The sequence below is a fragment of the Phascolarctos cinereus genome, unplaced genomic scaffold, assembly GCF_003287225.1.
Source record: "Phascolarctos cinereus isolate Bilbo 61053 unplaced genomic scaffold, phaCin_HiC Scaffold_4;HRSCAF=312, whole genome shotgun sequence".
Lineage (NCBI taxonomy): Eukaryota > Metazoa > Chordata > Mammalia > Diprotodontia > Phascolarctidae > Phascolarctos > Phascolarctos cinereus.
In genome coordinates this window covers 316,749,651-316,775,548 of record NW_027555847.1, presented here as the reverse complement: position 1 = coordinate 316,775,548, position 25,898 = coordinate 316,749,651, and the positions used below count along the sequence as shown (strand labels likewise).

The 25,898-nt window shown below is 38.4% G+C and overlaps 1 protein-coding gene across 1 annotated transcript in view; it reads left to right on the top strand.

The window, feature by feature from the left end:
- The window catches only part of ANKRD31 (ankyrin repeat domain 31), a 183,365-nt gene that overhangs the window by 101,389 nt on the left and 56,078 nt on the right, over positions 1 to 25,898 (top strand). Inside the window, exons 16-20 of the mRNA XM_078153158.1 lie at positions 3,435 to 3,617; positions 5,002 to 5,144; positions 12,470 to 12,626; positions 16,069 to 16,181; positions 25,536 to 25,623. Coding sequence (XP_078009284.1) covers positions 3,435 to 3,617; positions 5,002 to 5,144; positions 12,470 to 12,626; positions 16,069 to 16,181; positions 25,536 to 25,623 — 684 coding nt within the window. The remainder of the gene's footprint in view (positions 1 to 3,434; positions 3,618 to 5,001; positions 5,145 to 12,469; positions 12,627 to 16,068; positions 16,182 to 25,535; positions 25,624 to 25,898) is intronic.

The window sequence follows — 25,898 nt, the reverse complement described above, 5'->3', positions numbered from 1 at the left end:
TTCTTACTGCTATAGCTAACATTTTTAGGACAATACTGAATAATAGTGGTGATAATGGGCATCCGTGCTTTACCTGTGATCTTATTGGGAAAGCTTCTAGCTTATTTCTACTATAGGTACGCTTGATGATAGTTTTAGATAGATACTACTTATCATGTTAAGGAACATGCCCTTTATTCTTATGTTCTGGAATGGGTGCTGTATTTTGTCAAAAGCATTTTCTGCATCTATTGAGATAATCATACTATTTCTGTTAGTTTTGTTATTGATATAGTCAATTATGTTCATAGTTTTCCTAATATTGAACCAATCCTGAATTCCTGGTATAAATCTCACCTGGTCATAGTGTATAATCTTTGTGATATATTGCTGTAATCACCTTGTTAGTATTTTTTCAAATTTTTTCCCTCAATATTCATTAGGGAAATTGGTCTATAATTTTCTTTCTCTTCCTGGGGAACTTCTTTCTAGAAAGTTATTGAAGGGGCAGCTAGGTGGCAGGTTAGATAGAGCACTGGCCTTGGATAAGGAGGACCTGATTTCAAATCTGACCTCAGACACTTGACATTTACTAGCTGTGTGACCTTGGGCAACTTACTTAATCCTGATTGCCTTGCCAAAGAAAAAAAAAGGAGTCAAGGAACTGATAAAAATCATGAAATCTCTGAGGTGGTGGACCTATAAAAGTTCCCATTTTTAAAAAGTCTCCTTTGTACCTACCCTTATGGTTATAAAAGACCTGTGACCTCCTTATAAAGTACCATTCCATTACATTTTTTAGGCAATGAGGAAATCAACTCCAACTTTGATGGTATTTTTAAAAGCTGTTTCATTGCTGTCATCGTGTAGTTGATAGTGTTGAAAAATGGGGAGAGATGGTGAGTCAAGTGGGACTTACCTACAGCAAAGTTGTGAGTCTACAAGAGTCAGATTTTCCTGAAATATGTTCCCTGTGGATCTGTTTATGTTCCCTTGTGTGGTGTGTACCCCTGGGTAAGCCTCAAATGCCTGATAATTCTGCCAACTTACCTGAGTCCTTGGCACAGAGGCCACAGAAGGGTTTGGTGGTAGTGAATTTATCTCATGGTCATTGACAATGTCCTTATCCTTGACAATACTTTTGAAGCTATTTTCTATTCTCTTAAGTGTGTTTATGTAAAAATCATGGGACCCTCTCAGTCAGAGATCCCTGGGACCTGATACTTAGATCATGCTCCATAGAGACCAGCTATTTGGGGCAGGAATAGTGGGAAGGAGCAGTGTGTTTCCTTGTCTCTGCTATGTAATGCTCTTGGGTTGTCATCTTCATCTCCCTCTGACTGAAACTTTAGACTTCATCCCTGGGTCTATTTTATTTTGCCAAGGTCTAAGCCTCTAAGTACTTCTCTGCTATCTTCTTTCCACCCTCTCTTCCCTCCTCCTACTTTCCAGTATCCTTTTTGTATTGTTTTCCCCCATTAGAATGCCAGCTCCTTAAGGGCAGGGACTGTCTTGTTTGTTTGTATTTGTGTCCCCAAGTGCATAGCACAGGCCCTGGCTTTAGTCAAACTGAGACCTGTTAAAGACCTTAGTTTAAAAAGGCCAAGCTCTCTCACTGCATCTGGGGCCATCTCCAGTTCAAATCCAGCCACTGGAACCAGATGGCTCTGGAGGAGAAAGTGAGGCTGGTGACTTTGCACAGCCTTCCCTCACTTAAATTCAATTCACTTGCATGTCATGGCATCACCTCTCTGATGTCATGGTCTTCTTTGGGACCAAAGGACAAACAAGAACAACAGCATAGCACAGGCCCTGGCACATAATGAGTGCTCAAAACATGGTCTGTCTATTCATCTCCATCTAGCTAGCTAGCTGTCCTGTTGGAGATTTTCCTTTAATTTTCCAGTAAGCCTCCTTTATAGTTTTGGGGAAGTCTGAGATACATTGCTGGGTCTCTCCCCTCTATTGAGGGCCACACACTTAAAATAAAGTTTTGCAAGTCCCTTCAAATATAGCTTGGCTTGAGGATATAGTGCCTGTGTCACTGAGCCATGTAATGTTTTGTGCAAGTATAACACCATTCAGGAGTTTAGCTAGTTTTAAAGCATTGCCATTACAAGTCAATCATCTGACTCTGTTTCTAAAGACTGTGAGTCTGTATATGCAAATGATATTTTAGTAAAGGCAAAAAAAAAGGCCAGAAAAAATGAATTATAGTAAAGCCTCATTAATCTGAATTGCAAGGAATTATGAAAAAGGAAATTTCAGATGGTATACTTTATTTTTATAAAAGAAAAATAGAGCATATAATAGGTTAGAGAATAGTAGTTCCTTTAAGTTATACTAGAAATATGAGGTAGAAATTACATAATAAGACTTTAAAATCTATTAAATCACAATATAACTTTAGGAAAGCAAATGTTTTTAGAATACTACTGTCAAAAAATTTTGGCCCATTTTAGGTCTCACCACTATGGAATTATAAGAACACTGATGAATATTGTGCTATAAATTTAAATGGTGTTTAATCAGGAAGATGATGAAATAACTTAATGGAAAGTAATGTTCTGACATGAGTATAGTGAAAGAGATGAAGCGTTGCTATTTTTTCCCCAAAGTTAGAACTCAGAGTAATACATTTGTGTGTGCATTTGCATCAAATCCCTAGTGAGGTATTTGCAGCCATTTGGGGTCAGCATGACATGGTATGAAGAGCCCTAGACTCAGAGTTAGAAGACCTAGGGTTATGTCATGGCTCTATGATCTCCTTATGTGAACAACACTATTCACAATCAGTCCATGGATGAATCGCATAATCAGTGTGAGCTTTGGTTTTTCTCATCCATAAAATAGGCTTAAGATAGATAGATAGACAGACAGATAGATGATGGATAGATGGATAGATAAAGCGTTTATTAAGTACTTTAAGCACTGTGCTGAGCCCTGGAATACAAATAAAAGCAACATAGTCCCTGCCTTCAAGGAGATTACATTGTAATAGGGAAAGAAAAAAGGTGCTAGAAAGCAAGCAGTTGGCATGATGAGAAAATATGTAGTGGCACTGGCAAGATAAAGTGAAAACTTACCTATCAGAAGCAGGAAACCCAGTTGTGGAGACCATGTTTGTGGAGATGGTCATAAAGAAGTGTAATAATACCCATCTCTCTGAGAGGCAGTGTGGCATAGTGAATAGAGAGATAGCTGGCTCTTGATTCAGGAAGATCTGGGTGTAAGTTCTACCTCTGACATACACTGGCTCTAAGACCAGAGTCTAGACAAAGACTATAAGTGGCAGTTATTGGTATACAGACTGTACTTATCTCAAAGTTCCCTATGATATCAATGAGATCACAGGTTCAGTTCCTGTTCTTGCTCCTACCCACCTCACAGGGTTCTTTATGTGGGAAGGGCTTAGTACATATAAATGTGAATTACTATTATCATTATATCCTTAGAACCTTCAGCATTTGGCAAAGAGGTCTTGCCTGACAAACCTAGTTATGGAACAGTAACTAAGGTCCATAAGAGGAATGCCAAAGGCAAAAGTCGTCTGCATTTGGCCGCCAAAAGAGGAGACCTGTCATTAGTCAAAGCGCTAATAGAATCTGAAGCCCATCTAAACCAAAAGGATAATGCAGGTTTGTATCTTTCATCATTCTAATCTGCTTTATAATTTGAACCCTTTAAAATATACATATGTCATTTTTAAACTTTGGCTTTTGTAACCACAGACTTTGGATAATTAATAATCTATGCCCCCCTCTTTCAACCTGTGAGGCAGTGTTGGGGTGGGGAGGTGTTGAGCTGGGGGTGAGGTGGAATGCAATGGTTTGAAGTGAAAGACAGCTAGCTGTGTTCTGGATCCTACCTGGAGATGGGAATATGGATCAATTGGGGTGGTGTAGGAGGAGTGCAGGATGACTCGATCTGTGCTCCTAAGTAGATAGACCCCAAATCTGAGAGTTTGGCGCCCATAGCTTTAGCCCTTAATGTTGGCCTGATGGACCATCTCTACCCCTGCAGAAACTCACAGCTTCTTGCTAATCAGAAAGAAATAGTCCCTTCTTCCCTAAGTCAAAGCTCTTATATAGTCAGAATTCTTTCTTGTTCCCTTTGGCAGAGTGGGAAAAGCCCTACCAGGGATCCAACCCTGCCTCTGCCTCATCAATCACTTCACCTCTCTGGGCATCCACTTTCTGGACTGTAAAATAAGGATGGCCTCTGAGGTCCTTTCCTGTCTCAGATCCATGATCCTATGATTCTATGATCTCGAATCCTTATTTACACCTTCCATGATGGTGTGCACTCCACTCTAGCAGGCATGCATCATCATCATTCCTTTGGAATATGGCTGGTTGGTGGATTGATTAAAATTCTGAATTCTTTCAAAGTTGTTTTTTTCTTTGTAATTTTGTTATTGTATAAATGCATTAGATCATTCAAGACCTGACAGGTTGTCTGAAACCATCCCTTTCTTCATTTTTTTTTTGGGGGGGCAAGGCAACTGGGATTAAATTACTTAACCCAGAGTCACACAGCTTGTAAGTGTTATGTGTCTGAGGCAGGATTTGAACTCAGGTCCTCCTGACTCCAGGGATGATGCTGTGTTCACTGTGCCACCTAGCTGCCCCCGCTTTCGTCACTTCTTACATTGAAATAATATTCTATTGCATTCATTTGCTATGAATTGTTTAGTCATTCTGCATTGATGGGCACACCCTCTTAGTTTCCAGTTCTCGGCTACAACAAACAAAATTGCTATAAGTATTTTTTATATGGATGGGTCTTTTCCCTATTTCTTTGATGTCTTTGGGTAATAGGCCTGTTACTGGTATTGATGGAGGTCTATGCTTCTTTAAAACAAACATCAGCCATTTTCATGCTTCACATATACAGAAAATTCCCAGACTCACTCCATTAATAAAAGAGGATTGTAACAAGAATATGATATGACTGTGGGTTCTTAAGCAGCAATTCCTGCTTTGATTTGATGCTAAAGCTTATTTCCTTTGGTTTTGTTAGGATGGACAGCACTTCATGAGGCAGCTAATAAGGGATTTAATGAAGTGATGGTGGAGTTATTGAAAGCTGGTGCTAATGTTAATAGTGAAAGCCTGGGTGGGCTTTTGCCCATACATAATGCTGTTGAAGGCAATCATTTAAAGGTATGGTGCAACCACATTTGCATTTTTGTATTTTTTTCCCTCTAGGAAAATGGGAGGGGGAATTGAATTTATTTTAAACTGAGACCTTAAATGCATTCTTAAAATACCAAACATGGAAATCTACTTGAAATGATAAGCGAAAATAGAATTTGTGTGAAGACTTAAACATTACTGCGTCTTAAGAAGAGTGACTTTCCTGTTTGCTCTTCATAGCACAAAAGCGCATTCTATGTCAGAGCAAGCCCAAGAAGCTCAAAGTACAACATAGGCATTAAAATACAAATTACAGATGACTACATTTCTAAAAAATTCATATTTAACTTCTTAAAATTATTATTTATTAAAAATGCAGATGAGAATCGAATGAAATCCATGGTGCTATTTATCAGAATTCCTTAGTGGATTTAGGGTTTTGATGAAATGGAGACCAACAGGAGTTGCCTGTTTCTTTTGTTTTTGTTGTTGCTCTGGCTTTTTCTCCTTATTTTCATTCATCACAGCTGTGGTAACAATGCAGAAGGAGAGAATTCCTGAAAGGATTCAAGACGTTTCAATGAAAACAGATTCCAAATACAGATTCTAGAAATCTGTTAACTAGAAATTAACATTTTTGTTTGGGAAGCTGGGGTGGAGACTTATAGAAATAGATAATTAGAAAGCTTATAGAAAAAAACATCTTGGCTTAATAAAGCTGGATGCATGCCCAATCACTAAACCAGGATGTAAACAAAGAGGGAATTCTTTTGACTATTAACTGACAGTATCTTCAGTTCTTATCTTAAAAATGCCTGGGGACCTTTGCTTAAAGTATCAGGGTGACAAGAAGGCCCTCACACCATTTTAGACTATGTATAGTCAAAGCATTGTAGTACAAGAAGCAATGATGCAAAATTTGTAATTTGCAGAATTATAAAGATAAGAGATCAGAGTTGAAGATTAAGAATGATGCTAGGGGGATGGCCTAATGTTTGAGGTTGCTCCCTTTACCCATGTAAAGTGCTTTTTTTCTTTGAAATATATAAATTAAGAAAGCATTGGTGAAATCATAAGGTTATTTGGTCAAGGGAATTAGAGATGGCAAGGAAGGAAGAATCATTAAAGGTAATGAAATAATGGTAATTAAGAAAAGTGTTATTGCTATGAAAATGGCAACCAAGATAAAAATAAACTCATTATACTGATCCCTTTTCTCCCCTGCCCCTAGATGTATATGGAAAAAGTCAAGGACTGAAAATTAACCTCAGTACATCATAGCAGGGCATGATTAATATAAAAAGCACTGAGCTGGGAGTTAAAAGACATGGGTTCTAGAAAGTTATTTAACCTCCCTTTTCTAACTTTCTTCACATTAAAAAAAGGGGGTTATACCTGTCCTGGATGAGCCTCATGATTCCTTCTAGTTACAAAAGTATATGAATTTGTGAAAATGGCAATGTGGGTATATTTTCTTTGGTGCTCCTTGCTATCCTCTTACCCTATCTACACCATCATTTCTACTTCAAGAAAAAAAAAAGTCCTGTAAAAATGTTTTATGTATGTGTAGTTACATATTCATGTGGTGCCTCACACCTCTCACGAAGGGTGTGTGCACAAGTAGCCTTGCGCTAGTTTCCTTACACCAACTTACCCTCACCCTGGTGGAAGTCTATGTTCCCAGAGAAGGGCTATCATCTTAGGGTCATACTTGAATTCTCTCAGGATCCTAGAGGTAATCCTGTTGTGAGGGAATATACACACCTTCTACTCACCATCATAACTCTCCAAACTCCCACAGACACATCCACTCACAGTTATGATGTCATAGATTTTAAAGTTACCATTTACTTAACAATAATTATGTTGTTGTTATTCAGTCATATTCAGTTGTGTCCAACACTTTGTGACTCCATTTGTTGTTTTCTTGGCAAAGATACTGGAGTGGTTTGCCATTTCCTTCTCCATCTCATTTTACAGATGAGGAAACTAAATCAAACAGAGTTAAGTGACTTGCCCAGGGTCACACAGTTAGGAAATCTCTGAGGCCAGATTTGAACTCAGGAAGATGAGTCTTTCGAACTCCAGGCCCAGCACTCTATCCACTGTGCCACCTAGCTGTCCCAACAATAATTATTTATATTACATAACAATAAAATGTCTGTTTTATACCCGTTATATAACAATAAAATTGCCAATTACCATTATATAACAAAATTGCCATTTACTTAACAATGAGGTGAAAACAATAACATCACAAGTACTTATATAAAGCATAGGCAATGATAGTATATGCAGTCCTAATCTACACATAAACCTATCACATGTTCCCAGTATATGCAGTCCTAATCTACACATAAACCTATCACATGTTCCCACTAATACGCTCAATATCTGTGGGGAGTATAGACATACAATTAGAAAAATCTCTTAAGTAGGCCCATGAGTGTGGAAAGCCTATGTTCTGGGAATAACTCATAACTCTGGAACTGTCAGTGTCCTTTTTCTGACTCAGGAATTGTCCAAAAAAGTTTTTGATGCACACAGCTTTTGTGTTCAACAAGTGTTTCCACGGCTAAGTTGAGTCTTCCGTGCCATGCTTGGTTAGCTCTCCACTAAGCACGATGTCTAGCCCAGCTAACCAGTCTACTAGGTAACTTCTTTGACTGTCTGCCTCCAAGCTCTTCCTTTGGTTAACTGGACTTACTACTCACTAGCAACTTTACTCCTTATTACTTTTGGCTTTAAGCGTAGCTGATCCAGTTCTGAAATATGTCCTTTCACCTCTCTTTTCTTTATGGGTTCAAACTCTGGATCCTCTCTGCAAATGACCTTACTTTAGCTTATGGTCAGTATTCAGATTCTCATCTTCTCTCTATGATCAAGTAAATTACATTTGTCTCATAGTGTAGAACAAGTCTGGTGTTCATTTTACCCCAGTGAATAATTTTTAAAGTTCTCCAATTATATCTATGTATTTGTATATGTATATATGTGTATACATCACTGAAGCATATTGTGTTCTCCATTATTCCAATATTCAACAGCTTGTTGCATTCAAAATGAGCAACTGCTGTCTTAGAACTGTTAGATTGAAATTTAGTAACTGATTCTTTTAGAACTCTGAGCATGCCCATATTCCAGACAAATAAACTGTTAGAAGCAGACATGTTCCAGACTCCTGTACATAATGTTTTCTTTTAAACATTTTCCTATATAGTAGAGCAGGGGTGGAGAACCTGCAGCCTTGAGGCCACATGTGGCCCTCTAGGTCCTTGGTTGCAGCCTTTTGACAGAATCCTTTTATTGAGGGGATTTGTTCCGTGAAGTTTGAATTCAGTCAAAGGGCTGCACCCAAGAACCTAAAGGACTACACGTGGCCTGGAGGCCACAGGTTCCTCACCCTTGCACTAGAAGCATGTTGAGAGCCAGGGTGGATTAGTGTTTACAGGGCCGGCTTTAGAGTCTGGGAGACTTAGGTTCAAATCCTGCTTCAAATACATATTGGCTCTTTGACAGGGAATAAGGCATTTAACTCTCTCATGACCCCATTCAAATCTCTAAGACTAAAAATCACAGAGGAGCTAATGATATGCATAAGTGTAGGATGTTTCCATCCCAGATGTTCCCCAACAATAATGAACTTACAGATGCAGCAAAAAAGGGCATGTGATAGCATCAATATCTGTACTCTCTTTTTCTCCTCTCTTCACCTATATTTTTTCACTCTTTCCCTTTTCTTTCCCCCTTTTGCAAACCCTGTATATTTTTTTCATCACTATTGCCTTCTATTTCTGATCTTCTCCCTCCATCTTCTTTCTATTTTTGGTGGGCAGCTAGGTGATACAGTGAATAGAGTGCCTGTCCTGAAGTCAGGAAGACTCATCTTCGTGAGTTCAAATGTGGCCTCAGACCCTTACTAGCTGTGTGATCTTGGGAAAGTCACTTAACCATGTTTGTCACAGTTCCTCATGTATAAAATGAGCTGCAGAAGGACATAGACAACCATTCCATTCTTTGCCAAGAAAACCCCAAACGAGGTCACAAAGAGTTAGACTTGACTGAGAAATGACTGAACAACAAAAAAAAGATAGGTCACTGAGAGAGAAGAATGAAATGAATGAATGAAAATAATGGAATGAAATAAATTGAATGGAAATGGAATAAAAAAAGAGAATGATGAAGAGAGAAACATGTAAGCTGGAATGGCAAGGGCTGTCTTGATCCTGTGTGAATAGCAGATAGCTATTTCTTTGATTTCTTTGATTAAAAAAAAATCATTCTTTACATGGATTTCTTTAGATTTAGGATGACTAGACAACGAATTTGTGTGGTCATCTTTTTTTTTTAATGCTGTAACCTGGCCCTCCCTCATTTTTAGGACCACTAAAAGTTACCCCAAAGTCCAGACTTGCTTTGTGCCACTATTCCAACACGATTGTGATAATGTGTTAATGAAAGAGGGTCAGAAACAGGCCTTATTTTAAAAAATAGGTAAAATTCATGATTGTTCACATATGATTTGAGGGGACCCAGAAAGATCTCCACATTTAAAATATCTCCATCACCGCTTGCCAGTAGAGATTTACTCTTTGGGTTTTTTGGGATTTTTTTTGCTTATTTTTTGGCGAGGCATTTGGGGTTAAGTGACTTGCCCAGAGTCACACAGCTAGTAGGCGTTATGTGTCTGAGGCCAGATTTTGAACTCAGGTCCTCCTGACTCCAGGGCCAGTGCGCCACCTAGTTGCCCCAAGATTTACTCTTTGGATAATCATATTGGTTCCAAAAGTATTCTTCTAAAATTTATATGTATCTGAGAGGTTGTGAAATGACTTCATATCTGTATACATTTTTTGTTTAAATGTTACCCAAGATGGCTTGTTCTGGGGGAAAAAATGGTATTGGTTATTTTGGAAAATGACTTGTTATAAGCTGAAATTTTTGTTACTCCAGGCTTTTGCTAACAGGACCAGTATTTATAAATTACTTGTAAACATTATACCTAAAAGGTAGATGTGACCTTTTGTTAAAATTTTTTCAGTATAAACATCAATCAATATAATATTTGGAAAGATGCTACACAAAAAAGAATGAAAGAACAGACATCTAAGCACAAAATTATACCTTCTTACTTATATTTATTCGTAAATCACTATTTAATATAATCCCAGTTTTTACTTGAATAGAATGCTTCTTAGCCTGAATATCTATATTTTGAATCAAAATCACTGTGGAAAATTTTCTGGGTGGTTTGGCATCAAAAGCCCTTACAAGGGGCAGCTAGGTGGCGCAGTGCATAGAGTACCGGCCCTGGATTCAGGAGGACCTGAGTTCAAATCCGACCTCAGACACATAACACTCACTAGCTGTGTGACCCTGGGCAAGTCACTTAACCCCACTGCCTAAACCAAAAAAATAAAAATAAAAAATAAAAAGCCCTTACAGATGACTTTTCTTATCTGTTGGTGGCTTTACTAACTACATAGCAGCTTTAAACTGTCTTTTTCCACTTAAAAGCAGATTAATCTAAATAAATAAATAATTTATAGCTCCTTCTGACTTCTCTCTTCCTGACTTTCCCTCTCTCTCCATTTATGGGCACAATTATAAAGAGAAAGATAACATACATGTAGCATAGTTTTACATGAGTAACGTGGATCACCTGACTCTCCACAATCAAAAGACAATTTCTCTTTTCAGAAGTAAAGTCTCCAGACTAACCCACAAAAGCTTAATTCATACATAATGTACCTGGGAAAAGAGACCATTGTTTTAACTAAACAACCACTTATAATAGTTTCTGTAAGGAATGAATTTCCAGTTACAACTAGGGGTTTCAAGAAACAACTTTCTACTTAGTAGTCTGAGGGCTTAGGGGTTCTTTGTTACTTTTATTTTTGCGTGTAGGGGTGAGGAATGAAAATAGACACTCTCCATTGGTAGTAACTTAACTTTCACATCTTCATAAGATACAGAACTTCTCAAGATCACTTAATTCCGAGCTGTCCTGGATTTGGGAATAAAGAGCAGGGGCCCATGGGGGTTCTTAGACTCCACCTCTGACACTGTTTGTATGTTCTGATTATTTGTAAATCAGGTGTTGGTGAGTAAAGGACTACCAGAAAAGTATTCTTTAGTGCTACTAATATTAGCTATCTTAAGAAAAACTTTCATTTTAAGTTTTGTTTTTTTTCAAAGGGTAACATATTGAGCAGACTATTCATTTAGCAGAGAAACACATTAATCTTTCTCTCAGTTAACAATGCCTACAGGAAATTGTGGTTTCACTGTTCAGACCACAGGACCATAAATAGGGTATCACTCAATGTGTTACTGGTACAAATACACCCTAACTGCAAGCAAATGATAGGAGTGCAAATAATTGAGGGCTGAACTTAGAAATGTAAATCTATCAAGTGATGACAATAAACATTACAGAGAGGTGCATTCATGCCTTAGTAGCCATTAATACTTTATCAATTATTAATACGTCAGTTTGGTTTCAGTGTGTTAGGTAGTTGACAGCTAGCTAGAGCTATAGTATAGATACCCTTTGATAAGAAGGAAAGAAAAGGAATAAATTGTTTTCAGGGAGTGCTACCCAGTGAGGTTAGAAATGAAAGTAACATTAGTATGGAATGATTTGGGCAACCAGGAATTTGTAGGAGATGTATAGAAAGCCTAAAGGAGAGGATACAAAGAGAGGATGCTAAAAAGGAAAAGAGGAAGATGGTAAAGGCAATTTTTACCTGCTTGACCACTTATACCTAAGGATTCAATGGACCTTCTAGATATTATTTGTTGTTGCTTGTTGTCAACCTTTGTTGTCAAACACACATATCATTGCTGTCTATTCCAGAGGGACTGATGTTAGCAATTTCAGGCCATGTTAGGATGAGGGGGAAGGGAGACTATAGGTGGTGGGAGAGATCTTTGGGGCCATAGGCTACACAGCTGCAAGAGTTCTAAAATTATGTCATGTATAATTTTACCATGTAGGTAGCTGCTGTGGGTCAGTATTGAACTACAATGTTTATTCCTAATCATTGCATAACTTTAAAAACTTTGCAACTGACCAATATGTAGGTCTATGAAATATAACCCTTGTTATTTGCCACAGGTCATTTTAATGCCTTTAGAACAATTGCAATGCTTTCAAGTCCTTTCTGTTTAGTTGTTTTACAGAAACAAGCCATGTTAAAGAAATGGATCTGTTTGGAGTTATCATTATAGGCATCAGAATGCAGGCAGATGTTTTACTGACCAGAATTCCAGAATCTAGTTTTGGATGTGATGATAGCAGTTATTACTAACCTATGTATGAAGATGACAACCTTAAGAACCTTTTCTAGGCTGCTGAGATCCTGCTGCAACATGGTGCAAACCCTAATCAAAAGGATGGGGATCAAAAGAGTGCCCTGGATAGAGCAGAGGATGAAAATATGAAAAAGCTGCTGAAGTCTTACAGCGGAAATGAAACTAGAGAGATTTGTCACAGTAAAGTCACTGGTATATTGTTTTTTCCTTACAGAGTTTTATATATAGCATATGTAAATATGTACATATACATCATGTATGTGTACATATATACAAAGATGTGTGCATATACACATGGGTATGCACACCCATATAACCATATACATGTATATACGTTGATACAGATGTGTGTGTACACCTGTATATATGCATGAACACACATGTAAACACACGTGTGTGTATGTAAAGATGTATATATAAAGATGTATGTGTGTTTATGTGTCCAGGGCAGGGATTCTTAACTTTTTTGTATGTGTCATGTATCCATTTGGCAGTCTGGTAAAACCTATGAACCCCGTCTTGGAATAATGATTTCCTGCCTACATTCATAATTGAAGGAAATGTAAATTTCAATTAAAGATCAGTGAAAATAATTTTTCCCATGCAAGTTCACAGACTTCATAAAATCTTTCTGTAGACTCCTTAGAAATCTGTGAAGCCCAGGTTAAGAATCCCTGGGTTAGGGAAGCAAAGCTTATACTCTTTAAAATGTAAATAGTTGGTTTCCTGTCAGGGACAGGTGTTTCTTATATTTAGTTGTGAAGAATCTCTTACTTATTTTTGGAAATGAGCATTTCCACATTTGGTTGAACTTCTAGCTCATTAGTTCATATTGGATTAGTGTTATATTTTAAAATGAAATCCTAATAATCGTACCCTGATCCCTGAAATATTTCGTGCACACACACAAAAACAACAGGAGTACGTTGCCTCCTGTGTTAGCATGTAAGCTCCTTGAGGACAGGAACTGTTCCTTCAATTGCATGCCCCACTACTTAAGCCCAGAGTAAGTGCTACTAGTAAATGCTTAATAAATATTATTGGTTAATTGAAGATTTGTTGGGGATGCTTCCCAGATGAATGTGGTCACCACTAATAGCTTAAATTTTTTTAAAAGTTCATAATAGATAAATATTACAAAGCTTTGGAAGTTGTTTTCTTAAAGTAAGTAAACAACTTTAAATTTTTGGATGCATATGCGTAAGTTTTAAGTATAGATGTTTTGTGAGGCATTTTTTCTTAAAACTTGTGGGTTACCTATATCAGAACATCTGTCACTTTAAGCCTTTTGAGATTTTCTTAAAAAATCATTTAATCTTTTGGGGCCTCAGTTTCCTCATCTATAAAAAGAGAAGATTGAATGAGAAAACCTGCAAGGTCGTTCCCAGCTTTGAATCTCAGAAGTCTATAAATGCACAGACATTTGAGAACGATCTCATTTTTCATTTGGTGTAGAAAACACCTCAGATTATGCCACTTTGGGCCACCTCTTCCCTTGCCTTGTCATTGTAGCTACTTCAGTATGGGCTGATTTGGTCATAGAGGAAGGGACAAAATATGTGGTACTGCTCATTATCTTTCCATGCAGAAGCACAGTCTAGGCCCTGCACTTGACTAGTTCACCAATTAGCATTTCTAACTGAGAGTGAGTTAGAGAAGAAAGGGGGAGTTTACAAAAGTAAACTTTTGAGCTTTACACTCAAATAAGCTCCTGGTGAGTATGTCTGAAAGGTTTAGTGAGGAAAATATGTTAAACTCTACAGAAGAAAAGGATTCAGATGCCATTACTTTAGACTTGCTGGTGGGAGGAAGGAAGGAGTGAGGGAAGGAAAGAGAAAAGAAAGGAAGGGAGGAGGGAGTAAGAGAAAGAAGTTGTGCTGACTAGGTGCCCTTGGGAACATAATAATGAAATCCTAAATAAGGAGTGTGTCAAAGAATAAGTCCTAAAAACAATAATTATGTGAAAGAAAATAATAATTATGATACATGCCAAAATTTAGTAGAATCATAAGGTTAGAGGTTTATGTATAAAGGACTTGATAGGTTATAAAGTTTAATACCCTCCCCCTTTTACAGATAAGGAAACTGAATTTGAGAGGTTAAATGACATTTCCTGGATGCAGCTAAATCAGAAATCAGACAAATATAAATCCATATCTATATATAATTGAACAAACTTTATTAATTTAGTGACAAAAGATTATGGTATATATATATGTATATATATATATGGTACATGTATATGTGTATGTGCACATGCACATGTGTGTGTATGTGTATACTGTATATATATGTGGGGGGTGTTCAGGGAGGACTGGCACCTTCACTGGGGCTTGTCAAGCCCTTTTCTGGGTTGCTCATTTACCTTTCTTGTCCATCTTCACCCGACTGTCACCTGTGGCTCCAAGAAACTGTAGCATGTAGTGCAGCAGCCATACCCCGGTAACCTCTTGACAAACCAGCTATACCAGATTGGAGATAACTGACAGGTTTCAAACCTGTTGATGAGTTAGGGAGATGTCTACCCCAAGCATGTAAAGACTTCCCCCCAGGTGTAATGGGCAGATGAGAACAATTTGTTCCAATGTCCATGAAGGTGGCTGTGCTGCCAAATGCTTAGAGCTTGGTCAGACATCAAAGATGTCAAGGTCATCCACTGCATTCTGGGCCACTGCCAGTCATTCTGACTTTTATCCTACCATTGGACTTTGATGACCCTGGGAAAGAGAATGAGGCTGAGGACTTTGTGCAAGTCTGGCTTACTTAAAGCCAATTCATGGGCAAGTCAGGACATCGCTGGTGATGACACTGGTCTTTGAAAACCAAGGATGAACAACAACAGTGCATAAAACTACATAGAACCGAGAGGACCTGACTACATGTTGTTAGCTATTACTTTCTTTTTCTTTCTTTCTTTTTTTTTTTTTTTTTGCTTTTTGGTGAGGCACTTAGGGTTAAGTGATTTGCCCCGGGTCACACAACTAGTGTCAAGTGTCTGAGGCTGGATTTGAACTCAGATCCTCCTGACTCCAAGGCTGGAGCTCTATCCACTGCACCATCTGGCTGCATCTAGCTATAACTTTCTATTTGTACTTAAAAGCAATTCAACTGCATTTCTTTATATATGTTGCACAATATAGACTGACCACTGATTTAGAATAGACTTTACCTAATTAATCTGAATCAATATCAGTCAGTCAATAATCAAGCATGTATTAAGTGCCTGCCATATACTAGGAACTTCACTAGGGAACCAAGGGGAGCAACTGTAGCTGGGACACTAGGACAAAAATGAAAAAGTCCCCTTCCTCAAGGAGCTTATATTGTAGTAAGGGAGAAGCACGAGCAGATGTGAGTGTATATAAAATATAAACAAAATCAATATAAGATAATTTGGCGGGGGCATGGCAGGTCAGGGAAGCCCTGGGGGAATCAGAAAAGGCCTCATATAGATCAGCTTGAGCCAAGCTTTGAAGGAAACTGGCCTAATATGATTGTTTTAACTAAGATCAAAATGTTATGATTAGTTGCAGACTTTGTTCAATGGTGTTATTCCTATTTCCATTACGGCAGGTAAAGAGGAATTGAGTTCTTATATCTACTTATTATATTTTCTTCTTTTTCATGAAAGCAGAAAAACTTTCTTCAAGGTTAAAAAGACAAAAACCAGAGTCTTGCTGCAAAACTAAACATGCTGGTCCACTTTCATTTTCACACCAAGATTCGACAAGAGAAAGAGCTCCTGTGGTGAGTGAAATTTGCATCTTTCATATTCCTCAAGACAGAAAATGCCAGTCCTGTTGTGCCAGCCAGAATTACTTTTGGGTAGCATTTGCTGAGTCATAAGAAAAAGCCAAAGACATTATTCCATTTCATTTAAAGCATGCAACAACAGAATGCCGAGAAGAAATTGTATGATTAACTTTAAATTGTATGTACTATTTATTGGAAGGGATCATTAATGTACATAATACAAAATAGTGGTTAATATGCTATTGTGCCTATCACTCATCTTGGCTTCTCTGACTCTCCACCACTGCTCTCATCCCTTTCTCCCACAAATGACTGATTACAACAGTGAGTTCTTGTAATGCTTCTGGTTGCTATACTGCCGCTGCGTAGGTGAGCCTTCACTAATCCACCAGTCAGTCAGTCAACAAGGGCTAGGTATAATAATAATAACAATAAGCATTTACATAGTGTTTCAAGGTTTGCAAAGTGCCTTACAAATTTCTCTCGTTTGATACTCACAACAGTCCTAAAGGGTAAGTGCTATTATTACTCCACCTTTCCAGGGAGGAAGCGGAAGTGATGGGAATGGGATTTGCACTGGACCCCTAAAAGGAAACGATCATATCTTTGGGACCTGGAGCCCAAAGCTTGTGAACCCAGATCTCTGGCGTTTGCTTGAGGTACCTGGTGTATGTATACATCTTGCCCCCATTACATTGTTCAGATTCTTAAAATCTGGCCCACTTGTATTGTTGTCACAAATAGCGCAGAATCTCACCCACCCCAACCACTGTTTTAATAAACTGCTTAGACTGAAAGGAGGCTTCAGTGGTCAAATTCCTGTGAGGCAGACCCCTGCCCTTTTGCCCTTGCATTTTGGGGTTCCCAAGACCCCTAGACCACAACAAAGGCAAACAGAGGTTAAATTGCTTAACCACCACACAGTTATTAAGTGTCTAAGGCTGGATTTGAACTCAGATCATCCTGACTCCAGGTCCAGCATGCTACCCACTGCACTACCTAGCTGCTAAGCACTTAGGAACATAAAGAAGGGCAAATGTACCATGTCCTGGTCTAAACTTAATATGACTTAGCTAAGATAAGAATTTTATGATTAGTTGTGGAATTTGTTCAACCCTCAAGAAGCTGACATTATAATGGGGAAGATAAGATACAAACAACTAAATTCATACAAGATATAGACAAAGTTGATGGAAAGTAATCTCAGAGGGCAGACACTAGATGGGGGGTGGGGTGGGGTAGGAACGACAGAAAAGCCCTCTTGCAGAAGAGGGGATTTGAAGTGAGACCAAATTTGAAGGAAGCCAAAGACCTAGGTGGAGGTAGGAATGAGAACATTTCTGGCGTGGAAGATCGCCAATGAAAAGGTACCTAGTTGGGAGATGGAATGCTAAGTGAGAGGAGCAACAAGGAAGCTAGTGTTGCTAGATGGTAAAGTATGTGCAAGGAGGTAAGGTGTAAGAAGACTGGAAAGGTAGGAAGGGCCAGATTGTGAAAGTTTCAAATAACAAATAGGGCATTTCTGAGATAACTCCATTATTAGCCACTGGAGTTTACTGATTGGGGCAGGGGGTGATGTAGTCAGATTTGCTATGTAGGAAAATCACCTTGACAGCTGAATGGAAGACAAATTGGGATGGGGGAGACACTTGAAGCAGGGAGGCTGACCAGAGGGTGTGAGGTGATGAGAGCCTGCAAAGGTGGTAGATGTGTGACTGGAGGAGAACAGGACATAGCATTTGAGATTGTAGTGAAGGTCAAAGTAAGACTTGTCAACAGATTGGATATGTGGGTTGTAGGGAGTCAGGAGTCAGAAATGACATCAACTTTGCAGGCTTGGGTGACTGGGAGGTTGGTGGTCCCTTTGACAGTAATAGGGGAGTTTGGAAGAAGAAATGACCCCAGGAACCAGGAAATCATTGGGTTCTGTAATTAATCTACAGTGACAAAATTGACTGCATGAGGGGAACTTATACTAAAATAGCATAGCAGGTTCTCAAAAGTATTTATTGATTGCTAACACAGATGTTCTTACTAGATATGAGCTCACTTTGTTAGGCAAACATTGGCCTGATGGATGGAGGAGAATTTTCCCATGGATACGAGAAGTCCTATAGAGTATGACCAACCTTCTTTTAATTAATATAATGGCCAGAGGCTTTTAAAAAATAGATTACTCTCAAACCACAGATAATCAAGTAATCTTAGCACTGAAAGAACAACTTGTACCTTTCACATATAGGTATATTGTAGTAGCAATGCTCCCTTTCCCCCTGATTATCAGGCAGGGCCTGATAGAGGAAGCATGAACTTGTTCCCAAATCTCAGGATACTAGGATTAAAATATACCTTTTGAAGCATGAGAAAATTAAGTTGAAGACAAATACCAGTATTGTATTACTTTACACAGCAGGTAACAAACTTATACAACTCATTATAATAGATGGTGGTATAGGCTGAAAATAACATAGACAATAGTTCAGTTTAATTAGTAAATTCTCCATTAAGAGGAACCAGGCTGTTTGGGAGGTAGAGAGAAACCACTCTAATTTAAGGTCTGTTTTTAGGAAGAACACCCACAAAGGATGCCTTGGTACCATAATGATAGGCAGAATGCTGGGCCTAATGGGTCATAGATATGAAAATCAATATAATATTGTCAGTTAGTCAGTAAACATTTATTAAGTGCCAGAGACTGTGCTAAGAACTTGAGGTACAAAGAGAGGCAAAAACCAACCCCTGCCTTCAAGGAGCTCATCATCTAAAGGGGGAGACGACAAGCAAACAAATATGTAGAAACAAACTATATACAAGAAAAATAGAAAGTAATTAAAACAGGGAAGACACTAGAATTAAGAAGGTTGAAAAAGGCTTCCTGTGTTCTTATGTCAAGGGAAACATGCATACCCAGCTTAGGAAAGAGAAAGTTAAAGCTTTATCTTTGTAAGACTTCAGGTTTTTTTTTAAATGGTTTTTATTCAAAGAATGGCAAATATGTGTGTGAGTATGGGACATTTTATACTGCACACACACACATATGTAAGCATAGAAATAGGCAAATTGTAACATTTAGGTTGGTGGTAAGGAGGTGGACCTATCTCAAAAATGCGCACAAAGACCTTGGTGAGCTCTTTCAAGCTGGCACTATTCAGGGTCAGGCTTCTCAGCTCTGCAGGCACAGAACTTTTTTGCTCAGCCAACCTAGGGAAGATGTGGCATTGAGGTAGCTTTCTTCTGTTGCTGTCATTCCCATGAGACTGATTAGTGCCAGAAAGCAATTTAATAATTTGCAATGAAGGATATATCTTTCTTGTGACTGGATATTTGTGTTCTTTATCAAAGGCACTACTTTCCTGGTGTCTGGTTACTGGGTGTGAAGTTTTCCATTCCTTAATAGGGCCTAATTTGTAAAGAATGCTCTCTAGCTGGTTAGTCACACCTAGGCATGATGCCTGTAGTTTGGGCAGCTGCCACAGGTTGAACAAGGGCACTTATTTTTGCATATAAGCTGACCAATTAGGCTTTCTCAAGGGATGGATAACAGTGATATGATAGAGCAACATACTAAAGTTTCATAATTGTATATATTTTATAAAACATAATTGATCCAATGTTTTAAGGTTTGCAAAGTGCTTTACATATGTTATCTCATTTGATCCTCATAATAATTGGAAGGGAAATACTATAGGGTGTTAACATACTCATTTTACAGATGAAGCAACTGAGACTCAAAGATGTTAAGAGGCTCGTCTATGGTCATACTACTAGCTTATGTCAGAAGTCAGATTTGAATTCATGTGTCACCAGTGGCCTTTCCACTATACTCTGCTGCCTTCTTTAGTAAGAAAACAATTTAAGCCTCTAACTACTTACTATTACCTTCTGTGCAGCAAATTTGAGTTAATATGTACTATGGAGCAATAATAAAAGAAATAACAGCATCTAGTTATAATTTTAAGTAATCTTAGTTAAATTCTGTTACAGTATTATCAACTATCACTTAATTCACATTTCATTTCATTTTGTCCTTTAAAAAAACTTCCTGCTTTCTTCCCCTTAACAATGTTTCTAGCCACTAAAAACCTCAAGTACCGGCTTCCAAATTTTTTAAGCCTGGCTTGTTAAAAGCCCTTAAAAAAATTCATATTATAATTCCCAAGCCTATTTTTCATTGATTGCATTTTACATTGGCTGCTTCCTGATGACATATAGTGAGGAAGCTTCCATCACATCAGCAGTATGTCTCCAGATCATACTGTGAAATTGTTGCTTATGAAAAAGTTTGCTGGGGACAACTAATTCCATCCATCATGCATGGATCTTCATTACTTGTAATTATTCAGGATAGCACTTCCTTACATCAATGGTTTGTCCTTTTCCTGATCTTGTCCCTAGATTTAGAAATTCATCTTACTTTGGGACTTGTAATGTTTTGTTTACTTGTTGTTGTTCAGTCATTCTTAGTTATGTCCTTTGTGACCCTTTTTGAGGTTTTCTTGGCAAAGATACTGTGGAGTGGTTTGCCATTTCCTCCTCTAACTCATTTTCCAGATAAGGAAACTGAGGCAAACAGGGTTAAGTGACTTACCTAGGGTCACACAGCTAGTGTCTAAGGCCAGATTTGAACCCAATTCTTCCTGACTCCAGGACCAGAGCTCTATTCACTGCACCACCTAGCTTCTCTTTGTTTACTTCCTACAAGTCTATATGTGAGTATGGCAAGGGTAGGGAAGAAGTGGAAGTGATGAGGTACAAGGTCACCAAGCTGTTGAGGTGCAGGGTGTGTATGTGTAGTGGTGTCATCTTGAAAGAATTCGCTCAGGCTGTTTCCAAATCAAGTAAAGGCATTTATTCCAGATAAGACAACAAGCAGGCTCCTCCTTAAGGGAAGCAGCCCCGTAGCCAGGAGAAGCTAGGGATTCTTATAGAAGAAAACCTGCCCCGGATGGGGAGATGTGGTAATCAGGGACAGAAAGGTGAGGTAACCAGTAAGCATGGGGGTGGTAACTCAGAGTTTTGTGCATATCTAAGCACATCATTATTCCATTGTTCAGCTCATTTGCCCAGGGCAGAGGGGCCCCCAGTTAGTTTAGGTATTTAATGGACCAGCCTATTTGAATCTCATTATCTCATTGACCAGTTCATTTACCTAGGATGGAGGGGCTTGTTTTTCTCAGTATTTCCAGAAAGGTTCAGCTAATCTCATCAGAAGGGGAAGGAATTTCCCAAACACCTTCAAGGAAGTAGAAATGATACAAAAGAATATAGAGATTTTTAAAAATAAGAATATGAAATGAAACGAGAAAGAGAAATGAAGGATACCAATTTTCTTTTTAGAGTTTGGAAAGTTAGAAAATTAGGTACTTTTCTCTTCTTCACCCCTGTCTTTAATAAGGTTATGAATGGGATGTCCCAGTGAAGACTAAAGTTTGGGAAAAGACTATCCTAAATCTGGTAATAAGTTCAGGAGGTAGGATAGGATTAAGTATAGATTTCTGTAAGTTCTTTTTTTTCTAGTGCCATATCAGTAGTTAAAGTCTGAAACATCGCTTCTGCATTTTGTAAGCTATATTTCTGTCATGGTGACCTGGCTAATGTCTAGCTTGACTGCACATTTTTAATTACTTCTTTGACATTATCTCAGCAAACTAAGAAATATAGAGATGTATACTACTTCCTTTGTCCTATGGTAGAGTTTTGCATAATGGACAGTTGGTAGGAGGGGGGATTTGCCCATTAGGGCTATTTAATCTGGTTCTTTATTTCTGTGTCTGTCTCCCCCTCATCAGAGCATTCTGGTGGAGGGACACCCAAATCTCAAGATTTGAAATAATAATAATAAATTAACTTTCTGTTTCTCCTTGGATACCTCTGTGTTTTTTTAATTTGAGTGGCATCCCACACAGTCGTTAGCATTAGGTCCAGGGGTTTCCAAAACATAATTGTAACCCATGTATACAAAAGCTAAAAAGAATTCATTTTTTGTATGATGTTGTGCCTGTGGTAGCATAATGTGGTCCTGCTGAAAATTTTTGGGAGAAGAGACCTAGGTTCCCTACCACCAACTCCACCATGTCAACTTGTAATGAATCAGAATTGTTCAGTGAATCTTTTGGTGCTACTAGGTGGGGTTATTCAGTTGTTTCAGTTGTGTCCAACTCTTCGTTATCCCATTTAAATTTTGTTTTGTTTTTGGCAGAGATACTGGAGTGGTTTGCCATTTCCTTCTCTAGCTCATTTGACAGATGAGGAAACTGAGGCAAACAGGGTTTGCACTCAGGAAAATGAGTCTTCCGGACTCCAGGCCCAGCAGTCTATCCACTGTGCCACCTAGCTGCCCAATCTAGTAGGTAGTGAGTGATAATTTTGAGCACATAGACATTTGGACTCTAGGGGTCACAGGAAAGTTGGGGAATGCAACAGAAGAACTTCCCTAGTTGCCTTTTCTCTATCTGTGCACTAAATTTCTCTATGCAATCATTTGAGGGCAACAGACAAAAAGCTATATTGGATACCCTTATTTTTGTTGTCTAAACCTAAAGAATGACAACTAACTCCCATTACCAAGGAAGTGTTTTAGAAGGGTAAAGGAAAATAGGAATCATTGTAAACAGAAAATAAGCCCTTTCCTCTTTGGCCCAATATTCTTGTGGACCCCCCTAGATTGCCCATTATTTAATGCTGCTTATTGTCTCTTCACTTAATTAAAATTTCCCTTTCACAGGATCTTAGATTTAGAAGCAGAAGAAATCTTAAAGGTCATAGAGTCTCCCTAGCCACCACATTCATTTTACAGATGAACTGAGGCACAAAGAGTTTAAGTAACCTACCCAAGGCCACACCAACAGTAAGTGGCAGGGCTGGAATTCAAACTCAAACCTTCTTACTCCATATTTGGAAAGCTTTCCATCAATACTACATTGCCTTTCTGCATCTTAGTCTTTCAAGACTTAGACTTTCATAAACCTTTTATGTCATTCAATTGGCAATTCACTAATTTCGCTGTGATCCTAGAAACAGAATAATAGAGAAAGAAGGAGGCTTAGAAGTTATATATAGTCCAGCCTCCTCATTTCATAGATGAGGAAATGGGTTCAGGGACATATAGTCCTAGACAACTAGAGAAGTTCTCTCGTTGCCCTCTCCAACTTTCCTGTGACCCCAGGAGTCCAAATGTCCATGTGCTCAGAATATCACTATCTAGCAGGAGAAGTGAACTGACTAAAAGATTCATGGAACAATTCTGATTTGTTACAAGTCTACATGATGGTGTTGATGGTAGGGAACCTAGATCTCTCCTTACTCAGATTTTTAGCTGCACCACATTCTGCTACCACAGTAATAACTTCATACAAAAAATGGGCCCTTTTTAGCTTTTGTATTTGTATATATGGGTTATAATTGTGTTTTGGAGGCCCCTGATCATAATCCTAATAACCTTATCAAAGACAAAAAGAGTGGGAAAGTGCCCAAGATCACACAGCTATAGAATCAGGACTAGAACCCATGCTAAGGGGCTATTAGGGAAAGCTTGGAAGAGACCCCAGTCCCCCTATACTTTTGCCACACCCCACCCCCACCCATGTAATCTCTACATTTTAAGACTATCTTTGTTGCCGAATCCAAATTAGTGACTCAGTGTTGCCAAACTCCAGTAAGTGACAAACAGCCAACTCCCAGCTAATGGCAATAATCTGTCATGTGTGGTTTAGCATGTGTGGTTTAGCATGTGTGTACTTTTAGTAAGCATCTTTTAATTAACTTTTCTATTAAGGTTATATGAGAGAATTAAATTTTTAAAATTTATTCATTGATAAGAGCAGAATGATCCTTAATGTGGACATTCACATTGTCAATAAGATTTTTATTATATTGGGGTCGGGTTTTGTTGTTGTTCTGAAAACACATCTCCAAAATTATTAAATTATTTAAATCATGGCAGGGAGGGGGCACAATTTAGTCTTTACACTTTTTTTCTTTACATATTACTTTTCAGGAATGCATGCACAGTTCTGACCCCATTATTTCTCTGCTCAGTCAGCTCCAGTGGCTCCCTAGTGCTTCAGATATCAAGTACAGTCTCCTCAGTTTGTCATTTAAAGGCATTCACCACCTGGTTCAATCTACCTTTCCAGATTTATTATGCCAAATTCTACTTTGTGTCCTCTGTGGTCCAGCCAAACCTGTCTGCTTGCTGTTCTTCCTACATACCACTCTATAGCCTGACTCCTTGCCTTTGTACTAACTGTGCCCCTGATAAGGATGGGATCTGAACCCCAAAAAGGAAAAACCCTGGACTTTCCCAAATGGCCAACTGGCCTTTTGTTATCACATATGCCCAATCTACCTCCAGATGACACTGGGCCACTTCCTACCCTTACTCCTATCTAGACTCCATTCTCCCTTAAGTCCCAGGCATTCTGTTTACCCCAGCTTACTAGCCACTCCCATCCAGATCTTCCTTAGACCCCTACTCCAGTCACCCCAAACTACTTGGCCACGCTTAGCTCTCTCCCACAGTCTTTCTGTACATAAGGTCCACCTTGTCTTCATTAAAGTGCTCAGATTATCAAAATCTAGCCAATGCTCAGATTCTTATAATATAGCTAATAGCTCAGTAATGTTCAGATTCCTTGAGAGTCAATATGGCCAATTAAGGCCAATATGGCAGATGTTCTAATAAATCTTATCTTTGGCTGAAAGAAGGTTTGGGTCGAATTCATTTGGGCAGGACCCACTTGTGATTTTGGGGTCCCAGCACCCCTAAATCTCTAAACCTCAATACCCCCATGCCTCCTTTTCCTGGGTCTCTCAGAACCTGTAGTACCCTTCGAAGCTGGGCTCATAGTTCACCTTCTCTATAAGTCCTTTCCTGAACCATTCAGTTCCTAATGCCTTCCCCCAAATTACCTTGATATATACAAATAGACATATATAATGTGGTATATGTATGTATGTACATGTCATTTCTTTAATAAAATGTGAGCTCCTTGAAGGCAGGTATATTTCATTTTTGCCTTGGTATCTCCCATGCCTAGAATGGTGCCAGGCATTCACTAGCCCCTTAATAAAAGGTTATTGATCAACTGATGCATTTAGATTAAGTAGTCCGTTAAATTATTTTCACATCTTCAAAATTAGCTTAACTATCTGTAGATATCAACAAATAAAGTGAGGAGGACTTAGATATACTTAGATGACATAGGAGAACCACCCGAAACATTCTGCAGGCTTTTTTTGTTTTTATGTAGTTGTATTTTTTTTTAAATAGGACTGCTTTCAATTGTCATATAAGAGAAAAACATCCTCTCCCCCCTTATTACAGTTTGTATTATTTGTATCTGATAGCATGAATCCATCTGTACCATTTTACAAGATATAGAAGAAAAGCAAGAAAGCCTATTGCTGTTTGAAATAAGAACGCCCAAAGATGCTGGTAATTATGAACACAAATTCGTTTTTGGTTAACGTTATGAAATCCAAGGTCAGTGCTAGAAAATATTTTTTTTAATATTAAGGAATAGCATATGCCTCTGAGAGAAATTGTTTGAAGAACGCTATGTGCCAATGTAAAATAAAGTTACTTCTCAAGTCTAACAGTTTGAATGGGAAAGTGGGGGAGAGTATTAAAGGTGCCATGAATGCTGGCTAAAATTTAGTATCTTAAAATTAATGGCTAAAAGCTAAAAGAAATGGCTTAAAGGTGTCACA